The sequence below is a fragment of the Giraffa tippelskirchi genome, chromosome 4 (genome assembly GCF_054371585.1).
Source record: "Giraffa tippelskirchi isolate mGirTip1 chromosome 4, T2T-mGirTip1v1.2.pri, whole genome shotgun sequence".
Taxonomy (NCBI): Eukaryota; Metazoa; Chordata; class Mammalia; order Artiodactyla; family Giraffidae; genus Giraffa; species Giraffa tippelskirchi.
Window position 1 is genome coordinate 31,144,432 of NC_137278.1, and position 21,519 is coordinate 31,165,950.

General features: G+C 38.5%; 1 protein-coding gene across 2 annotated transcripts in view; it reads right to left on the reverse strand.

The window, feature by feature from the left end:
* The window catches only part of DNAJC27 (DnaJ heat shock protein family (Hsp40) member C27), a 39,850-nt gene extending 19,108 nt beyond the window's left edge, over window positions 1-20,742 (reverse strand). For both annotated transcript variants that reach the window (XR_014082717.1, XM_081592780.1), the window contains exons 1-3: window positions 20,472-20,742; window positions 9,321-9,403; window positions 5,027-5,096 (exon numbers count right to left, since the gene is read on the reverse strand). Coding sequence is in view for 1 of the 2 variants with exons in the window: in XM_081592780.1 (XP_081448906.1) it covers window positions 5,027-5,096; window positions 9,321-9,403; window positions 20,472-20,558 (240 nt within the window). In the remaining variant the exon portion in view is untranslated. The remainder of the gene's footprint in view (window positions 1-5,026; window positions 5,097-9,320; window positions 9,404-20,471) is intronic.
* Window positions 20,743-21,519: the final 777 nt, after the last annotated feature.

Here is a 21,519-nt window from a genome sequence, read left to right on the forward strand (position 1 = left end):
CAACAGGATTTCCTGACTTTCCAGATAAGCAAGGTGTGGGTATTAAGTGCTCCCAAGCATTCTGTCCTTTGTTTAACATGTGTCTTCTCTGACATGTTTATGTGTCGTGAAAACAGGGGTTGTGTATTCCCAGTCTGCAGCATAGAAACTGGCATGCTGTTATCTCGTAAATGAATGATGGCCATCAATCAGGAATGCTACAGAAAGAAATCCTACGATGACAGAAATCTGTACCACATTGATTCTCAGGCATCTTCTAACTCTCCATTTACATAACTTTGGTGTAACCTAAGATTAATGTTAGCATTTCTGGTAGTCAGAATCTATGTCAAACTTCTGGTCACTAAGAGCTTCCATGTCTTTTTCACTGACAATATTCTATACTTGTGAAATTGATACAACCATTATAAGGCTTCACAATCAAAAGGAATTCATTTTACCTAAATATCTGGGTGTCACAAGATGGAAGATTAAATAGCCATTAAGTTACATTTCCTCTGGGAAGATGAAGTAGATGGACTTTTCCCTATTATTTCCACTAAGCACAAGTAAAATTCCTGGACACTATATATATAAAACATACATAAGAAAACTCCGGAAAGTGGAGAGAAGGCAGACAAGCAAGGGACCTTGGGACTGAGGAATGACACAGCGGTGAGTTTTCCAGGTTTTCTTTTCCTCATGTATCCAAAATTTAGAGCTGCAGAAGTACAACTTGGAAATACCAATGAGTACAGACCAATAAAAGCCTAACAAAAGGCTGCTCTTTTAGTGAAAGACCAGGAAAGACAAAAAACTTTACATGATAACCACTCTCCTCCAAACTGTCACCTCAGGAAAACACTGCCTATCTACCTACACCTACTCAAGCAAAGGCACAGTGGAAATTTTAGAAAAATTAATTACTGAAAAAATAGAATGACTGAAATAAAAAGCTCAGGAGTTGTGTTCAACAGCAGAAAGGAGGAGATGGTGGAAAGAACCAGTGAAACAGAAGGCAAGATAATAAAAATTATCTAATCTGAACAACAGAGAGGAAATAAACTTTAAAAAAAAGAAAGAAAGAAAAGAATAAAGAAACAAAAAAGGAAAAGAGCAGAGCCTCAGGAACCTGTGAAGCTATAACAAGACCAGAGTCCAGGAAGGAGAGTATGATTACGGTAGGGGTGAAAAAGTACGCAAGAACTAATGGCTGAAAACTTCCCAAATTTGTCAAGAGATGTAAGCCGACACATATAAGCAGCTGAGAAAACCCCAAACAGTAAAAGCTCAAAGAAATCCATGCCAATAGACATCATAATTAAACCTCTAATAACTAAAGACAAAGGAAAAAAAATCATGAAAGCAGTCAGGAGAAGAAAAAGACAATGACACCTCTCTGAACCTATTGGTAATTAAGTTAACCTTCTCAATAAATCTCTTGGTCAGAAACCCCATTCTTCCCTGAGAGCGCTGAAATTATTGGGGCTAAGAGGCTCAGGGAGTACAAGAGCTGGTGTGAAAACAACAAATGATAAGGAAATGTAAGTAAAGAAAAGGAAAATAATCATATGAAGAGAAATGATGTTCATATAACATGAAATAACCTTTACAGTGTTCAAGAGAAATTAGAGAAAACAGCAAAGTAGGAAGTTTTCTGTGATATGTACTATTTTTCCCATGAAATACAATGCTTAACACACTGCTGCTTTCTTAATGCAGAGTTGAAACAATTTTACAGCAAAAATTTCTAAGCTTAAGATGAAATGGACCTGATCTTATACTAAAAAAGTAGTGACGATGTTAAAAAAGCAAAGTGGGGGGAAGAGACATTTCAAATGACAGCAGATTTCTCATCAGAAACCATGAGGCCAGAGGAAAGAAGCACACTATTTTTCAAATGCTGAAAAAAAAGAAAGAAGAAAAATTGTAACTGAGCTGGACGCCATGGAGCGTTTTCAGGACAGACTCCTCCCCCATATCCTCTGTTATAGCTCCTCTTTTAAGTACCAAGATAATAGTATCTGATGCACACTTCCTGAACTGTTTTACAGATGCTAAAACCACCACCAGTGGAAGAAATGAACTACTTAATGACCAAGAGCAAGAAGCACCCACAGACCTATTGGTGCCTAAGGATAGAGAATGCCTACCCCAGCCCTGTTACCTCACCATCAACCAATCAGAGAATTGTGCAACAGCTGATGTCATACCCTGCAACCCTCCCTCTTTCACCTTTAAAAATGCTTTGATGAAAAACCCTTTAGGAATTTAGGGTTTTGTTCTGTGTTTTAGCAGTTCCCAACTACTTGCTTGGCACCCTGTAATAAACACTGTACTTTCCTTCACCATAACCCATTGTCAGTAGAATTGAATTTATTGTGCAAGGGCAAGCAGACCCAAGTTTGGTCTGGTAAAAATATCAACCCAGAATCCCATACCTGCAAAAAAAAAAAAAAAATTTCTTCAAGACCAAAGGAGAAACCAAAACATTCTCAATCAAGGAAAACTAAGAGAATCTGTTGCCACCAGACTTACATTAAAAGAATGGCTAAAGGAGTCCTCTAAACAGAAAGGATGAAAGATGGAGCCTTGGAATGTTAGGGGAGGCACACTAACCAAAAGCACCCACACTGGCCAGGTACCATAATAACCATTTGTGTGAGTTATTTCATGACAAGAGGTCCTAGTAAGGAACACGCAACTAACAAGCCACCACCTACTGGAAGAATTCTGGAAAGGTCAAAAGGAGACAACACGTGTCCTACCACCTCCCAGAATCCTTCTCGCTGGCATCAATTCTGGCTGAACAATGTGTGCACCACCAGGAAGGACCCTGAATCAGAATGACTGGCTAAAGAAAACCTGGAAACTAATCCCATCACCATAAAATCCAAGACTGCAAGCCATGTGGCAGAGCAGTCCTCCTGGGTTCCTTACCCTACCGCTCTCTGTCCAGGCACCCCTTCCCAGTAAAGTCTCTTGCTTTGTCAGCATGTGTGTCTCCTCAGACAATTCTTTTCTGAGTGTTAGACAAGAGCCCCCTTTTGGACCCTGGAAGGGGCCCCCCTTCCTGCAATAGGAACACAACGAAAGATGAAAGAATAGGGCAAACAAAAATATGAGTGAATACAATATGCTTTCCTTGTCTCTCATTCTCTAAATTATGTTTGACAGTTAACCAAAAATTAAACACTACTGTGGTTCTCTTGTATGTAGACAAAATATTTAGAATGATTATAAATGGGAGAGGATAAAGGGACATAAAAGAAGGAAAAGTTTCTACACCCCACTAAAATTGTTAAAGTAACAACAGTAAACTATGATAACATATAGTGTAATAAGTAGAGTATCCACCAATAAAGCTTTGCAGAAAGATTTACTCAAAAACACTATAGACAAATCAAAATGGAATTCAGAAAGCATTCAAGTAACCCATAGGAAGACAGGAAAAAGAAAATAGAAATGAAAAATAGAAAACAAAAAATAAAATAGTAGACTTAAGCCCTAACATATCAATAATTACAGAAAAGTAAGTGGGCTAAGGACAAAAATTGGCATAATACTTAAAAAAAAAAATGATTGAACTATGTATTGTCCTCTAAGAAAGTCACTTCAAATATAAAGATACAAGCAGGCTGAAAGTGCAAAGATAGAAAAAGATGTATCATGAAAATATTAATCAAAAGAAAGCAGAAATGTCTACATTAATATCAGATAAAATAGACATTAGGAAGAAAATTATCAGAGATGAAGATGGATAGTATACAATAACAAAATTATATAATGAAGACAAAGCAATCCTAAATGTATATGCACCAAACAAGACAGCTGCAAATATGTGAAGCAAAAACTGAAAAGAGAAATAGACAAATCCACAGTTACAGTTGGAAACTTCAAAACCCCTCTTAAAGCAACTAACAGAACAACTAAACAGAAAAAAAGCAAGGATATAAAAGAATTCATCATCACAACTGACTAAAAGGATCTAATGAATATTTACAGAACATTTTATCCATCAATAGCAGAATACACATTCTTTTTAAGCACCCACATAACATTTACCAAGACAGGCCACATCCTGAGCCATGAAAAAAAACTTCAATAAATTTTAAAGAATTGAAATCATACACTATGTTCTCTGATCACAGTATGTTCTCTGAAATAAAACTAGAAATCAGTAACAGAAAGATAACAGGAAAATTTCTAAACACTTGGAAACTAAACAACATACTTCTAAATAATCCATAGGTCAAACAGAAAATCTCAAGGGAAATTTTGAAAAGAAGTGTGAAAATGAAAATACAACATACCAAAATTTGTGGGATACAGCTATGCAGTACTGAGAGGAGAATTTATAATACTAAATTCATACATTAGAAAAGATGAACATCTCAAATCAATAATCTAAGCTCCCACCTCAAAAACATAGAACAAGAAGAGTAGAATAAATCCATAGCAAGCAGAAGGAAGGAAATAATAAAGACAAAAGCAGAAGTGAAATGGCCAAACTAGAAAGAGTAAAGAGACTCCTTATGGGAAAAGAAAAACACAAGGAAGGAAAAACAAAAGCGTATGGCCATGAGATTCACTTTGAGACTACTGAGGACTGATAAGCAGATGAAAGTAAACCAAGTGAAGCTGCTTTAACTTCTTCTGGGGAGAGAGAACACACAACTAGGAGTGCCCTGGAAAATCCCTCCAGAACCCTGCTACGAAGGGTTCACTTCTGAATTCCTAAGTCTCAGGATGAATGTAATTATCTTTTCACGTTCTAGGCTAAGGCACAAAGTGAAAAGCAACAGCCTTTCGAAGGTTAAAATGTCTTATCTAAGTGTTTGAAAGATTAGCAACAAAATTTCCTACCACTATTTAAGGGGACAGTACAAAAGACCAACAGATGTCCATTAAGTTAAGGCACAAACACTGGCTAAATTTACCCATTTTTACACATGACTTGAATATTGGTTGTTTTGATAATTCAGGAGCATTCCTTCAACCCACTGACAATACTGGATATAGGTTTTTCTCAAAAGGGCTTTCTTACCTCATAGAAGAAGGGATGTCCAGCCATATCAAAGATGTTAACTTTGATTTCTCTGTCTCTGACTTGTACCCTGAAATGTTCAAATGAAAACAATCCCAAAGAGGGTCATGGCTTCTGTACTCATGTTAATATCATTTATGTTGCTTATGAATTTCAAAAGGTTATGTGTATAAATTTAAAAGAGGCTTTTTTAGAACAAGCACCCTCATTTAGCTTTACCTTACCACGACAGTTCAGTCTATACCCCGTACAAAACAAACGGTAGCTATTACTGTGCTGCTAAAACAAATTTATTTGGGACAGTAGGAGCAAGATGAAGAAAAACAAAATGTTTAACTTCACTTAGTATGACATCTTAATTACTACTGGTTGTGCTTGGTACCATGCAGTACAATAAATGGTACAAATAAATAGTACAAAGTTGTATTATTATTTTAATGATGTTTGTTTAATTTTCTTATGATCTTCATTTGAGCAAGAACAACAGTCAATCTGTTTTCAGAAATTTGGAAGTAGAGAAAAGAAAAGGGAAATAACAACCATTCAGATTAGAATTACCTACTGCTAACATCATAGCATTCTTGCTCCTAGTCCTTTTATTTTTTAGAGAAAACCACTACTGGAAAATGAATGGATGAAACATTATAAATAACTCAAACACTAAAGAAAAGTACAAAGATGAAAGCTTAAAACTAATCCCAAAGCCTACCACCCAGGAAAAAAACCTTCATTAACACAGATGAACATCACTGTAGACTTCTTTTTTATATATAGATAAGAATGATAAACATCAATATTTTTATAAAATTGGGATTATATTAATTTAAAGTAAAAGAAAATTTTACTTTTCACTGAATTTAACAAAAGAAAGAAAAAGAAACTGAAGTAAACTGGGGGGAATTACTGAGTTTTAAATATGTTCTTCATTACAGAAATAGGATTTCCTAAAAGATTCCTCTAAGGTTAAGAATAGAGATTATTAACAAATTAGAGTTCTGTTTTTTAAGTAACATGCTTCAGACAGCATTGGTAGGACTCCCTCTGTGGACTACAAAGAAATAGCACTTGCTCTCATTGTTTCTATATTACCTCCTGCTTTGTTTATGATTATAATTCCAAGTTTAGAACATGTACTTTCTATTCTGAAACCATAATTCCTACAGTTGTTTTATATTACTTGTATATTTAAATCAGACTAACCACTACTCATCTTATCATGATTTCTTCAGTCCTGAATTCTCTGCCATATTTCATCAGTTCTAAAATGCACATTTGTTTTCATTTTAACAACTGTGAAATCAGGATCTGTCTCATAAGAGGATGTGAGAACAGCAAAACAAAACAAAATATTTAAGAGTTTGAGAGCATCTGGAGAAGATCTTATATAACAACTTCTATTAGAAAGTTTTGTCACATAGCAGCTGAGAAGGGATGGAACTGAAGTTTATAAAATCAGGAAGTAACATAAATTATGTTTACAAATTGGAACTCAAAACAGGGCAGTTTACTTCAGAAGTCTGACAGAGGACATTACCTTAAAAAAAATGGTAATTCATTACCTCAAGCCAGTACTTTCCTAAACTGTGGCCTGAAGACCACCTGAATCATAACTATGGAAAGAGGGGGAGAGTGTTTATATTGTAGAGTCCTGTGCCTCACCTCAGACCCAGTGAATCAGAATCTTAGTGGATGAGGCTTGGGAATCTTCATTTTTACAGACTCTGCAAGTAGTTCTTAAGCATAGTGTGATTTGAAGGATGGAGTGGGCTTCCGTTGTTTTGACTGCTCAAAGAGTACCTCCCCTCCTCCTGCCAACTGTGGTTTAAATGGGTTCTTCCATCTTCTTTTTTGATGCCACTCTGCTGGCCACAGCTAACAGAGCTGGGGAAAGGCGCCTGTCACCAACTGGACAATCAAAACCTTCCCAGGATTTTTAAATTTGAGATTAGTTTTGGAAAGCCTGAGAGGTACTGGCAGCTGTGGAGAGGGAGCCAAAAAGTAGAGAGAGACATGTTGTGAAATCCTTCCCTAGTTCCAGGGATCTCTGAGACCCAGATATATCCTCATGATTGGATTAATAGCCATTTTTTTCTCTCTTTTTTTTTTTGACTAGAGTTAGGTTTCTGTCAACCATATCCTCTTCCTCACCAAAGGACAAAAAAAAAAAGTTTCAACCAGAAACAGAATATAATCAACACTCCATATCTGCAAGTTCTATATCCATAGATTCAAGTGAACTTGGACCAAAAATATTCAGGGAAAAAAAAAACCCTTAAAGTTTCAAAAAGCAAAATTTGAATTTGCTGCAAAGTGGCAACTATTTACATAGCATTAACATTGTATTATGTATTATAAGTTATATAGAGAAGATTTAAAGTATTGAGAGAATGTATATAGTAAGTACTACACTATCTTATATATAAGGGATTTGAACGTCGGCAGGTTTTGGTATCCACAGGGGGTCCTGGAACCAATATTCCTCAGATATTGAGATGACTATAGTCTACTGAATAAACCACAGCTCTATGGCATAACATGGTAACTCTCGCTTCCTAGATGAATAAATTAGCTACTAATATGGACTCAAAAAATGGCAATCCACTCCAGTATTCTTGCCTAGAGAATCCTGTGGACAGAGGAGCCTGGTGGGCTGCTGTCCATAGGGTCGCACAGAGTCAGACACGATTGAAGCGACTTAGCATGCATGCGTGAGTTGGAGAAGGAAATGGCAACCCACTCCAGTATTCTTGCCTGGAGAATCCCAGGGACAGAGGAGCCTGATGGGCTGCCGTCTATGGGGTCGCACAGAGTCAGACACGACTGAAGCGACTTAGCAGCAGCAGCATGGACTCAAAACAAAACTGTCTGAGGGAGAAGGTGAGGGTGGGACGTTCTGGGAGAATAGCATTGAAACATGTATATTATCATATGTGAAACAGAACACCATTCCATGTTCGATGCATGAGACAAAGGCTCAGGGCCGGGGCAATGGGATGACCCAGAGGGATGGGATGGGGAGGGAGGTGGGTGGGGGGTCCAGGAAGGGGAACACATGTAAACCCATGGCTGATTCATGTCAATGTATGGCAAAAACTATTACAATATTGTAAAGTAATTAGCCCCCAACTAAAATAAATAAATTTATTTAAAAAAAAAAACTGCCTTAAACAGGATATATTACCACATCACTGAAATCCTGTGCCCTGAAGTATAGATACCCCTCACCACTTTAGTCTACCTTCTTGAATGTTGCCCTCATATTCTAATGTTGCAAACTTCCTCTTTAGCTGCATCTATCTTATCTAACAATAATTATTTATCGAGTATGGACTGTGTGCTAGCACTGTACCAGGCACTTGGAGATAATTTATTCTAATAGCCTCTCTACATGGAGCTCATAATCTAGCAGGAGACATTAAACACATACAAAAAATAAGACAAGATAACTTATGCTAACACCCATGAATAGCAGAGAATTTTAATACAACTGTCATTTTCAACTAAAATGAGTCCTGACCAATAAAGGGGATATTCAGAACATCTCATGGGAACATGTATACAGCTTGAGAAGACTGACAGGTGGAGAGACGAGGGGAAAGGACATTTCAGGTGGACAGAATGAAGGATGGCACTGAGAGAGAAAAGTATGATTGCACGAATTCAGTGTGGATGGAGAGTAAAGTGTGTGAAAGAATGTAGTAAGAGAGAAGGGAGGGGCAGGCTGGGGTCAGAATAGTGAACACTTGAATTTCCCTCTCCGGAGATGAGCTATCTACCTCCATTCTACTCTTCCACGGTGTGCTTTCCTCCTAATGTGACTCTATCTCCCCAAGCTCAACCCATCTTCAATCCATCTCCAAATAAATCCCCACTGATATCCAATTTCACTCTTCCCAGATCATCTTTGCTAGATTTCAAAAGGCTAAAAAAAGATCACTAAAAGGAAGTTCTCTGATAGAAAGTTTTTTAAATTCTTGGAGTGAATATTTCAAAATTCTCTAAAAACTGCTAACAGGACCTGCTTACATAGACACACGCTTCCTGAAAAGCTACGTCTGCTAGTCAGGCTCTGTGCTGACTTGCCCATCACCAGCCCCCACATCCCACTTAGAAGGCCTGGCGAACAGAACGTGCTCCATGATGAACGAATGACATGATCACTGCTGTCTGTAAAGGTCTCATTCCTCTCTGTACCCATTTATCTTCAGAAGCTCTATTTCAAGACAGATCAGTTTAGAGGGGTTCTGAATTTCTATGTGATTTGCAAGCCCAAGGAAACAATATATGTACTCACTTTGTGACTCCATAGTCAATTCCAATTGTTGCAAGGTATTTAGACACAAATCTCTTCTCGCAGTATCGCTTTATAATACAGCTCTAAAAAGGTAAAAATAAAAGCTTTTAGTAAAGACACTCTGGGAACCCATAAAAAATAACCACATTTCTTCATTACGGTTTCTTCATTTACCCCTATGAGACAATGCTTTTTCAAAAGCTGAAATTATAAAATAACTGCAACAAGTACTAAAGGTGAAGTTTTTAAAGAAAAATTATTTCAAAATTCTTTCCTTAATACCAAATATGGGTATGTTTTCAATTTAGTGCTCAATCCTTGTTCTCTCTTCTTTTGAAGACCTCTTCTACTCAATAATAACGCCAACATACTTTTAATAATAACACCAAAATATCTATCTCTACCTCCCTCCCCTGACCAGATCCACATCTCCAAATATCTACTAGACTAATTTCTACTTAGATGTCCAACCATTCTACAAATTCCACGTGTCCAAATATGAACTAATCTTATAAAAACAGCAAACAGCTCATCTGCTGACATCTGTTTCCGTTAATAATACCATTTTCCCAATTACAGAAGATTAAGTTATTAAAGTCGTATCTGACTCTGAGTCTTTCTAAATCTTCTTTTGACTGTTTCTTCGATCTTTCTCCTCGTTCTAATTCCCACTGATACCACTTTAGTTCAGGTCTTCATTATCTACTCCTGTAACGACTATAGGAAATTCTTTACTGGTCTTTATGCCTCCTTTCCCTCCCAACTTCAATCAACACTGCATACCGCTAACATTATTTCACTTCTCTAACTAAAAATCTTCAGCAGCTTCTCACTGCCAAGAGTTCAACATCCGAACTCGCTTGTCCATTATTCAAGACCCTCCATAATCTGACCCTAACCTGTCTTCTGTCTAAACTCTTCCAATATAAACCCTCCATTTTGCCAAACTCCAGGCCTGACTTCCTGACTCTTGTCATTACTTTCCTTCCTATTTGGAATGAGCTTTTTCCCTTCTTTCCAAATCTTACTTATCCCTAAGCATTCTGGTTGTAAGAGATCTTGCCTACATCTGAACTCCTCTAACATAAACTACTGGCCTTGGAGTACAGAATGAAGCAGGGCAAAGGCTAATAGGGTTCTGCCAAGAGAAGGCACTGGTCATAGCAAACACCCTCTTTCAACAACACAAGAGAAGACTCTACACATGGACATCACCAGATGGTTGGGACCGAAATCAGATTGATTATATTCTTTGCAGCCAAAGATGGAGAAGCTCTATACAGTCAACAAAAACAAGATCAGGAGCTGACTGTGGCTCAGATCATGAACTCCTTACTGCCAAATTCAGACTGACATTGAAGAAAGTAGAGAAAACCACTAGACCATTCAGGTATGACCTAAATCAAATCCCTTATGACTACACAGTGGAAGTGAGAAACAGATTTAAGGGACTAGATCTGATAGACAGAGTACCTGATGAACTATGGATGGAGGTTCGTGACATTGTACAGAAGACAGGAACCAAGATCATCCCCAAGAAAAAGAAATGCAAAAAAGCAAAATGGCTGTCTCAGGAGGCCTTACAAATAGCTGTGAAAAGACGGGAAGCAAAAAGCAAAGGAGAAAAGGAAAGATATTCCCATTTCAATGCAGAGTTCCAAAGAATTACAAGGAGAGATAAGAAAGCCTTCCTCAGTGATCAATGCAAAGAAATAGAGGAAAACAATAGAATGGGAAAGACTAGAGGTCTCTTCAGGAAAATTAGAGATACCAAGGGAACATTTCATGCAAAGATAGGCTCAATAAAAGACAGAAATGGTAGGGACCTAACAGAAGCAGAAGAGATTAAGAAGAGGTGGCAAGAATACACAGAAGAACTGTACAAAAAGTTCTTCATGACCCAGACAATCACGATAGTGTGATCACTCACCTAGAGCCAGACATCCTGGAATGTGAAGTCAAGTGGGCCTTAGAAGCATCACTATGAACAAAGCTAGTGGAGGTGATGGAATTCCAGTTGAGCTATTTCAAATCCTGAAAGATGATGCTGTGAAAGTGCTGCACTCAATATGTCAGCAAATATGGAAAACTCAGCAGTGGCCACAGGACTGGAAAAGGTCAGTTTTCATTCCAATCCCAAAGAAAGGCAATGCCAAAGAATGCTCAAACTACCACACAATTGCACTCATCTCACACGCTAGTCAAGTAATGCTTAAAATTCTCCAAGCCAGGCTTCAGCAATACATGAACCATGAACTTCCAGCTGTTCAAGCTGGTTTTAGAAAAGGCAGAAGAACCAGTGATCAAGTTGCCAACATCCGCTGGATCATCGAAAAAGCAAGAGAGTTCCAGAAAAACATCTACCTCTGCTTTCTTATCTTTCCTTGCTATTCTTTGGAACTCTGCATTCAAATGGGTGTATCTTTCCTTTTCTCTTTTGCTTTTTGCTTCCCGTCTTTTCACAGCTGTTTGTAAGGCCTCCTCAGACAGCCATTTTGCTTTTTTGCATTTTTCTTGGGGATCGTCTTGGTTCTCTGCTTTATTGACTATGCCAAAGCCTTTGACTGTGTGGATCACAATAAACTGTGGAAAATTCTGAAAGAGATGGGCATACCAGACCACCTGACCTGCCTCTTGAGAAACCTGTATGCAGGTCAGGAAGCAACAGTTAGAACTGGACATGGAACAACAGACTGGTTCCAAATAGGAAAAGGAGTACGTCAAGGCTGTATATTGTCACCCTGCTTATTTAACTTATATGCAGAGTACATCATGAGAAACGCTAGGCTGGAGGAAGCACAAGCTGGAATCAAGATTGCTGGGAGAAATATCAATAACCTCAGATATGCACATGATACCACCCTTATGGCAGAAAGTGAAGAAGAACTAAAGAGCCTCTTGATGAAAGTGAAAGAGGAGAGTGAAAAAGTTGGCTTAAAGCTCAACATGCAGAAAACTAAGATCATGGCATTCGGTCCCATCACTTCATGGCAGACAGATGGGCAAAGAGTGGAAACAGTGGCTGACTTTATTTTTCTGGGCTCCAAAATCACTGCCGATGGTGATTGCAGCCATGAAATTAAAAGATGCTTACTCCTTGGAAGGAAAGTTATGACCAACCTAGACAGCATATTGAAAAAGAGACATTACTTTGCCAACAAAAGTCCGTCTAGTCAAGGCTATGGTTTTTCTAGTGGTCATGTATGGATGTGAGAGTTGGACTATAAAGAAAGCTGAGCACCGAAGAATTGATGCTTTTGAACTGTGGTGTTGGAGAAGACTCTTGAGAGTCCCTTGGACTGCAAGGAGATCCAACAAGTCCATCCTAAAGGAGATCAGTCGTGGGTGTTCATTGGAAGGACTGATGTTGAAGCTGAAACTCCAATACTTTGGCCATCTGATGTGAAGAACTGACTCATTTGAAAAGACCCAGATGCTAGGAAAGATTGAGGGCAGGAGGAGAAGGGGACGACAGAGGATGAGATGGTTGGATGGCATCACCAACCTGATGGACATTGGTTTGGGTGGACTCCAGGAGTTGGTGATGAACAGGGAGGCCTGGCATGCTGCGGTTCATGGGGTCGCAAAGAGTCGGACACGACTGAGCAACTGAACTGAACACAAACTACATATGTATATAGATGTATATATAAATATATATACAATGTTTTTGTTCCCATTCACTGCCTTGTTATCGTTCACCTGTACATAATTTTATCTCTTCAGCTAGACAGTAAACTACTTGAAGGCAAGCACCAGTATTTTAGTACTTTTATCTTGTATCTTCACATCTGAGCAATTAGCTCAGTGCCAATGAAAAAGCAATTTAAAATGACTTGTACATTAATAGCAATCCTTAGCACTCATGAAACATAATTTACTTGAAGCACTGGTGATGAAGCTTATTCTGCTCACTTTCCTGATGAACCTCAATCTAAATTAAATACGACAGCTGCTTTAAAAAGTACTTAATAAGCTCACTGGGAACTGAAGGAAAAACTTCTTTAGAGTGACTACTGCTAAGAAGCTACACTTTAAAAAACACTTTACAGCTTGAAAGCACTTTTCAAATGTTTTCTCTCTCAATATCCTAGAAAAATAAATACAGCCTTCTTCTAAATTATTCATGAGATTAAGGGACCTGGAAGTCCTTTAACTCCAGTAGTCCTAAGTATTTAAACACTAGTCCTAAGTATTTAAAGAGATACATATTTAATTAATAGTATGAATAACCACTCCCTATAAAGAAACAGGGTTTCTGGGCCTTAGGATCTTATAAGCTAAGTTAAATAACATAAATAGAGAGAGAGTTTTTTGCATTTTCTATTTCTCTTAAGTAGATTCTTAGGCACTTTTCTTTTTAAAAGCAGTGCCAATTAAAATCTTAAGGTTTGAATCTTTTTTCTCCCTAATTTCAGTTCAGTTGCTCAGTTGTGTCCAACTCTTTGTGATCCCATGGACTGCAGCACGCCAGGCATGGCTGTCTATCACCAGCTCCCAGAGATTGCTTTAACTCATGTCTGTCGACTCGGTGATGACATCCAACCAACTCATCCTCTGTCGTGCCCTTCTCCCGCCTACTCTCCCACCATCAGGGTCTTTTCCAATGAGTCAGTTCTTTGCATCAGGTGGCTAAAGGAGTGGAGCTTCAGCTTCATCATCAGTCCTTCCAATGGATATTCAGGACTGATTTCCTTCAGGATGGACTGGCTGGATCTCCTTGCAGTTCAAGGGACTCTCAAGTCTTTAACACCACAGTTCAAAAGTATCAATTCTTTGGAGCTCAGCTTTCTTTATGGTCCAACTCTCACATCCATACATGACTACTGGAAAAACCATAGCTTTGACTAGACAGACCTTTGTCAGCAAAGTAATGTCCCTGCTTTTTAATATGCTGTCTAGGCTGGTCATAGCTTTTCTTCCAAAGAGCAAGTGTCTTTTAATTTCACGGCTGCAGTCACCATCTGCAAGGATTCTGAAGCCCAAGAAAAGAAAGTCTGTCACTGTTTCCATTGTTTTCCCATCTATTTACCATGAAGTGATGGAGCCAGATGCTATGTTCTTAGTTTTTGAATGCTGAGTTTTAAACCAGCTCTTTCACTCTCCTCTTGCACTTTGGTCAAGAGGCTCTTTAGTTCTTCTTCACTTTCTGCCATTGATATTTCTCCCTGCAATCTTGATTCCAGCTTGTGCTTCATCCAGCCTGACATTTTGCATGACATACTCTGCCTATAAGTTAAATAAACAGGGTGACAAAATACAGCCTTGACGTACTCCTTTCCCAATTTGGAACCAGTCCGTTGTTCCATGTCCGGTTCTGTTGCTTCTTGACCTGCATACAGATTTCTCAGGAGGTAGGTAATAGAATTATCCTAAAATTCATATGAAAGAACAGCTATCTGAGAAGAACTAATTGAAATATAAAAAACAGGAAAGGGACAGGCAGTAGAAAGAGGTGGGAATTTGCATTGACAGGTATTAAAATATAGTTTGAAACCAATTGAGAGGGTCTTATACTGGCATAAGAATAAACAAGTAGATAGTAGAAAAGAACAGAGAGCTCAGAAATAGATCCCATTATACATGAAAATTTTAAAAGTGACAATAGTGATATTTAAAGTCAATGGGAAAAATAATTTATTTAGTATAATTTTACTGGCACACTGAATATCCATCAGGAAAAGAAAATTAAGTTGGGCCCTTAACTTACCTATATGCAAAATAAATTACAGGTGAATTTGTGATTTAAGTATTTCAAAATAAAAGAATAAAAATTTCAGAAGAAAATGTGCAATATCTGTAGAACGTCTGAAAACCTTTTCAACCAAAATAGAAAACCCAGAAACCATAAAAAAAAACAAACAGAAAAGCATAGTCAAAGTATCTTAAAAAAGAACAAAGCTGGAGGTATACCCTCTGATTTCAAACTATAGTACAAAATGGCAGTAATCAAAACAATAGGATATTGACACAAAAACAGACACATAGATCAATGGAACAGAATAGGCAACCCAGACACAAACCCACAGTCAGATGGTCCATCAATGACAAAGAAGCAATAATATATAATGGGAAAACACACCACTTTTAATAAATGGTGTTGGGAAAACTAGACAGCTATATGTAAAAGAATCAGCTGAACTACTTTCTCACACCATACATAAAAATATACCACTAATCATAAGGGAAATGCAAATTAAAACTACAATGAGATACCACCTTACACTAGTAAGAATGGTTGTCATCAAAAAGACAATAACGAGTGTTAGGATGTGGAGAAAGGGGATCCTTGTGCAACATTGGTGGGATTGTAAACTGGTGCAGTCACAATGGAACACATTGTATGAAGGTTTGGCAAAAAAATAAAAATAGAACAACCATATGATCCAGCAATTTCACTTCGGGGTACTTACCTGAAGCAAACAAAAACACCAATTCAAAAAGATATATGCACCCTGATGTTCACTGCAGCATTATTTACAATAGCTAAGATATGGAAGCAACTTAAGTGTTCATTCATAGATGAATGGATAAAGAAAATAGGGTATAAATATATATTTTATATATATATATGCACTTAATGGACTATTACTGTTATTTTTTAAATAAATTTTAAAATTTTATTTTTTTCATTTTAAAAATGAAACCTTATCATTTGTGAAAACATGAATGAAATTTAGAGGGTATTATGCTAAGTGAAATAAATCAAAGAAAGACAAATGCCATATGATCTCACTTATATGTGGAACCTAACAAACAAAACAAAAACAGACTCATAGATACAGAGAACAAATGGGTGGTTGCCAGAGGGGTTAGAGGATGGGGAAGAGAAATAGGTAAACAGGAATAAGAGGTACAAACCTCCAGTTATAAAAGAAGTAAGCCACTAGAATGTATTATACAGCATGAAGAATATAGTCAACAATATTATTGCAGTAACTTCATATGGGGACAGCTGGTTGCTAGACTTGTGATGATCATTTCATAATGTATGCAAATGTCAAATCACTGTGTAACATACCTGGAGCTAACATAATATTGTACATCAACTATATTTCAACTTTAAAAAAGATGGGCATAATTGAGTATATACAAATAATAATAAAAGCAATTGTACGGCAAAACACTAAATATTAAAAGAACATAACTGGGGCAAATATTTGTAACTCATACGGCTAGCAAAAAGTTAATAACTCTAACATCCCAAACCAGAAAAACTGGTAAGAAAGATACATCGCCTAAAAGAAAAATGGGTTTAGAATATAAACAAATTATGATGATTAACTTCTTGATGTTGAACCAAGTTTGCATTATGGGAATAAACCCTACTTGCTAATAGTGAAATTTTTGATATGCTGCTGAATTCTATTCATGTATATTTAGGAATTATGCATTTGTATGTATATATGAAAATAGCATATATACTTTTCTTTTTTGATACTACATCAAGCTTTGCTATTTAAGTCACCATGACTTAAATAAACTGGAGTTCTATTCATCTTTTTCTTTGCCTTGGAATAACTTAAGTAACTGAAATTATATGTTATTTAAAGCTTAAATAAATCTTTTCATGAAGCCACCTGATCCTGATACCTTTTTGGATAGTAAATCTTTTAATTGTTTTTTCCAATTTCTTTTTGTATGACTGGTCACTTGGGTGTTCTACTTTTTGAGTCAATTTTGGTAATTTATATTTTGCTAAGAAATCCTCCATTTTCTCTGTATTTGGAAATATGTTCTCACAGAACTGAATATATGTAGTATTCTTTTTCTTTTAATTTCTTCCAGAATGTGTTTTTCAGTACTAATCTTGTAATTTTTTGCTTTCTCTATTTTTCTTAAAATAAACTTTAGGCATTTTTCTTTTTCATTAATCTTTCCAAGGAATTCTTTCTCTCATGTTTGGTGCCCTTTTTCTTCTGTCTTAAGTTTAAGTTCCTTTATTTTTGAAAATTCAGTTATACCATACCATAATATTCAGACTTTTAAGGTGTACAATTCAGTGGTTCCAAGCATATTCACAAAGTTGTACAACTACTAAGTTCTTTTAGTTTTTAACGTCTCCTTTTTAGAAATGAGTTAGATAATTCATTTTCCTTTCAGGATTGCTTTCAGTTTTCCCTGAAGATTTTGTAATGGATTCTCTCCTTTCATTGGTTTCTAGTTATTTTGTCATTTGCTTTGATTTGTCCTTTGAGCCAACGATTATTTACCAGGGCATGTCTTTTTAACCTAAAATTATTTATCTGTATATCATCCTACATTTTCTAAATTCTTTAAAATGAGTATGTTTTACTTTTATAACTAAGGCAAACATTTTTTAATTACATTTAAATATTTCATCTATGAAAAAATTATTTTTGAGAAAGGTATTCAGAAGGAATCCACTCTACCCCCAAACAGTAAATAGTTGTAACAAAAGTATTTATTAAATGGTCCCTACTTTCCCAGTTTAACTATATCTGTTGTAAACTGAATTTCCTTATACATTTGAATTTCTAGACTCCAATCTGTTTCATGAATGTCTCTGTATTTACTTTCCAGTATCAACAGGAAAAGCTTGGTAACTTTAAAATATGTTTTAATATCTGGTAGTGTTAGTTTCCTCTCATTTCTTCTCCTCAATTTTCTTGGTTAGTCTCACATTTAATTTTTCATAAGGATTTTTAGTACCTTTTATTATGTTCTGAAGAAAAAAAACTACTGATGTTTTAACTATAACTGAATGAGATTTGTAGATTATTTTAAAGAACTGATATCTCCAAAATATTGAGTGATCCTAATTAAGAGGACACATACCTTTCCACTTGTCTAAGTAATTGTATGTCTCTCTGTAGAAATGTTTCTTCATAAGGTCCTAGGACCTACCTATCGGAGAAGGCAACGGCACCCCACTCCAGCACTCTTGCCTGGAAAATCCCATGGACAGAGGAGCCTGGTAGGCTACAGTCCATGGGGTCGCTAAGAGTCGGACACGACTGAGCGACTTCACCTTCACTTTTCCCTTTCATGCATTGGAGAAGGAAATGGCAACCCACTCCAGTATTCTTGCCTGGAGAATCCCGGGGACGGTGGAGCCTTGTGGGCTGCCGTCTATGGGGTCGCACAGAGTAGGACACGACTGAAGCGACTTAGCAGCAGCAGCAGCAGGACCTACCTATATCTTCTGAAATTTAAGCCTGGGCACTTTATTTTGGTCATTATTGTAAATTAAAACAGTTTTTCAATTATATAGTCCAAAAATTATAATTCTGATACAGTAAAGCTGTACGTTTTTATATAGTAATTTTGTCTTATTGTTTCTAATAGGTTTTCAGTTAATTCTCTATGGGTTTTCAGATAAACAATCATATCATTAATATATAATTGCAATTTTGCTTTCCCCTTTTCAGCATTTCGTACATTATTTCTTTATCCCAAACTGCTGCTGCTGCTGCTGCTGCTGAGTCGCTTTAGTCGTGTCCAACTCTCTGCGACCCCATAGACGACAGCCCACCAGGCTCCCCCGTCGCTGGGATTCTCCAGGCAAGAACACTGGAGTGGGTTGCCATTTCCTCTCCAATGCATGAAAGTGAAAGGTGAAGTCACTCAGTCGTGTCCGACTCTTCCCGACCCCATGGACTGCAGCCTACCAGGCTCCTCCGTCTATGGGATTTTCCAGGCAAGAGTACTGGAGTGGGTTGCCATTGCCTTCTCTGTCTCCCTAACTGCATTGGCTAATAAATCTAGAACCATATTACATGAACGTGGTGACAATGGACATTTTAAGCTATTTCTAAAGTTGAATCATTAAGCATAGTAAAATTTTAAAAGTGAGCATGCTCACTTAGCCAGTTTAGTATTTAGTATATGACTTTCTAGAGGTCTTTCTTTTCTTTTCAATGCCTGGCACATAGTTGACATTCAGTAATCATCAACTTTCAGCTATGTTACTACATACATATACACAGATATATAAACAATACAAAATGGAAAGAAAAGACATTAATAAACATTTACTGAGCATCTACTACGTGCAGGTCTTTGGCACAAACACTCCCATTAACAGCTCTCTGGGCATGTAGATCCTACTAGTTGATTTTGACAGCAAATAATGTTTGGAAAGGGGAGCTTCCCGGTTGCTCAGTGGTAAAGCATCTGCCGGCAATGCAGGAGACGCGGGTTTGATCCCTGGGTTGGGAAGGTCCCCTGGAAAGGGAAATGGCAACTTAATCTAGTATGCTTGCCTTGGAAATCCCACGGACAGAGGAGCCTGGCGGGCTATAGTCCATGGGGTCGCAAAAGCGTCTTGGCGACTAAACAACAATGATGGAAAGAACATTGCAATGGGAGTGTGAAGACCCAGGTCCTAATTCTGTCACTGTCACTGATTTGATGACCTTGGAAGGTTCTTAACTAACAGCTTCCACTCACCCTGAAGAAGAGACAATTTGGATGAAGAAGAGACGGTCTTAGAATTCACATGGGGATAAAGACCTCCGTTCACCTCCTACCCTCCCTACCCCCAATACTATGGGAGAGTTTAGAGCTGATAGCCAGAAGCACCATAGAAAAAGACAGTGGATCTAAGACTTCTTTGCGATAACGCATGTGGTGACACTATCAGAGATAAACACAAACAAAACAAAATAATGCAAGTTCCTTGACATCCACTGCACTTCCCTGTGAAACACTTCAGCATCAGTTACTCTCTCTTACAAATGAAATGTAGATTCTGGGCTCCACATCTACAGAGTAAATTTTACAAACCCCCACCCTCACACACACAGCCCAGTAAGTTATCAGCTCCCAAGCTATGCTGGGGTAACTAAACTTATTCTCCACCTCAAAGTCCTGTACGGGTCACCCAGAACGCAGATATGTTATCCAAGCAGACGATCTGACAAGAGGACCTAGGCCTCCTCTCTCTTTGGGATACAGTCAACGGTTAGAGGCCACTCGAGACACCTTCTTAGGTGTCGGAGGGGCAACCCAAAGGTCAAAAAGGTCAGGAGAGTTTTTCCTCGTGGAGCCGTATCCCTCAGGAGACCCAGGCCTGCTCAGGGGCGGGGAGGAGGCCGGGCGCCCAGGCTGTTGAGTGACAGCCCTCCCAGCCAATCGGCACGTCGCTCCGCCGCGCTACGGTCCCGCCCCTCCCAGCGCGGTACTCACTTTTCCCACTTCGGCGTTGCCCATGGAGATGACTTTGATGCGCAGGGACTTGCCAGGCTCCTTCCGCTTCGGCATGCTGGCCTCCATGGCCCTCGCTCTCTCGGGGCCAGCAGCCTCGGTCTCTGCTTGTTCACCACGCTGGCCCGTCCCTCAGGCTTCCTTGTCCAATCGCGGGACCGCTGCGCTCGTCACCGCCCCGGTTCCGCGGCTCGCCATCCCCGCCGCTGCCTGGCAGCGGGCGCTGGCGGTTGGGAGCGTAGGGAACTAGGGGAGGGAGAAGAGAGTCTCGCGATGCTAGCAAGGGGCCGCCTGACGTCATCACCAGGCCCCAGAGATGAGGCTGCTCCCTAGGGTCGCGCGATCTGGCCCGGCAGCGTCCCTAGGCAGGAAGGCGGCTTCGCGGGGGGTGGCTGAGTTTTACACTTCATGGAGGATGCGACCTTGTGGTCAGGGTGGGGTTCAGGACCTAGAAATTTGTTAGGTTCGCAGCCGAGTGGTAGAAATTTATTGACTGTTCAAGGCAGATTCTCATGCTGGAAGTAGCTGAAATTACGGATTAGTTCAAGGTCCATCGGCGCGGTTATGCCAAGTAGACCACGGTCCGTTTTGGTGTACTTTTTGTGGATTCTTCAATACCCATGGGCCTATCCACTGACCCTCTCTTCCAATATTATGTTTCCCTTGGAGTCCCTATTTTGTACTTCTAGCCTGCAGGTGGAACGTTAAGATTAGACCTTTCTTACACTTTTACTTCTGTCAAGGTGTGTGTGATTGTAGCTGTGAGCTCAGTTTATCTCGTTACCCGGCTACTCATCCACATTTAACCCCATCTTGTTCTCAGCTTTAGCTGAACATATAACAAGAAAATAATAATTCTGAGATAACCACTTTTCTCATTCCAAGCGATGAGACAGAAATCATCTTCTAGAATAGAAAACAGTTTGAGCAACTGTTGCTTTTTGGGTCAATATATTTAGCTACAAAAGATGAATAGAGCTTGACAAACGTTTGTTTAGTGCACTGAAAAAGAATGGCTGCCAATTTTCCA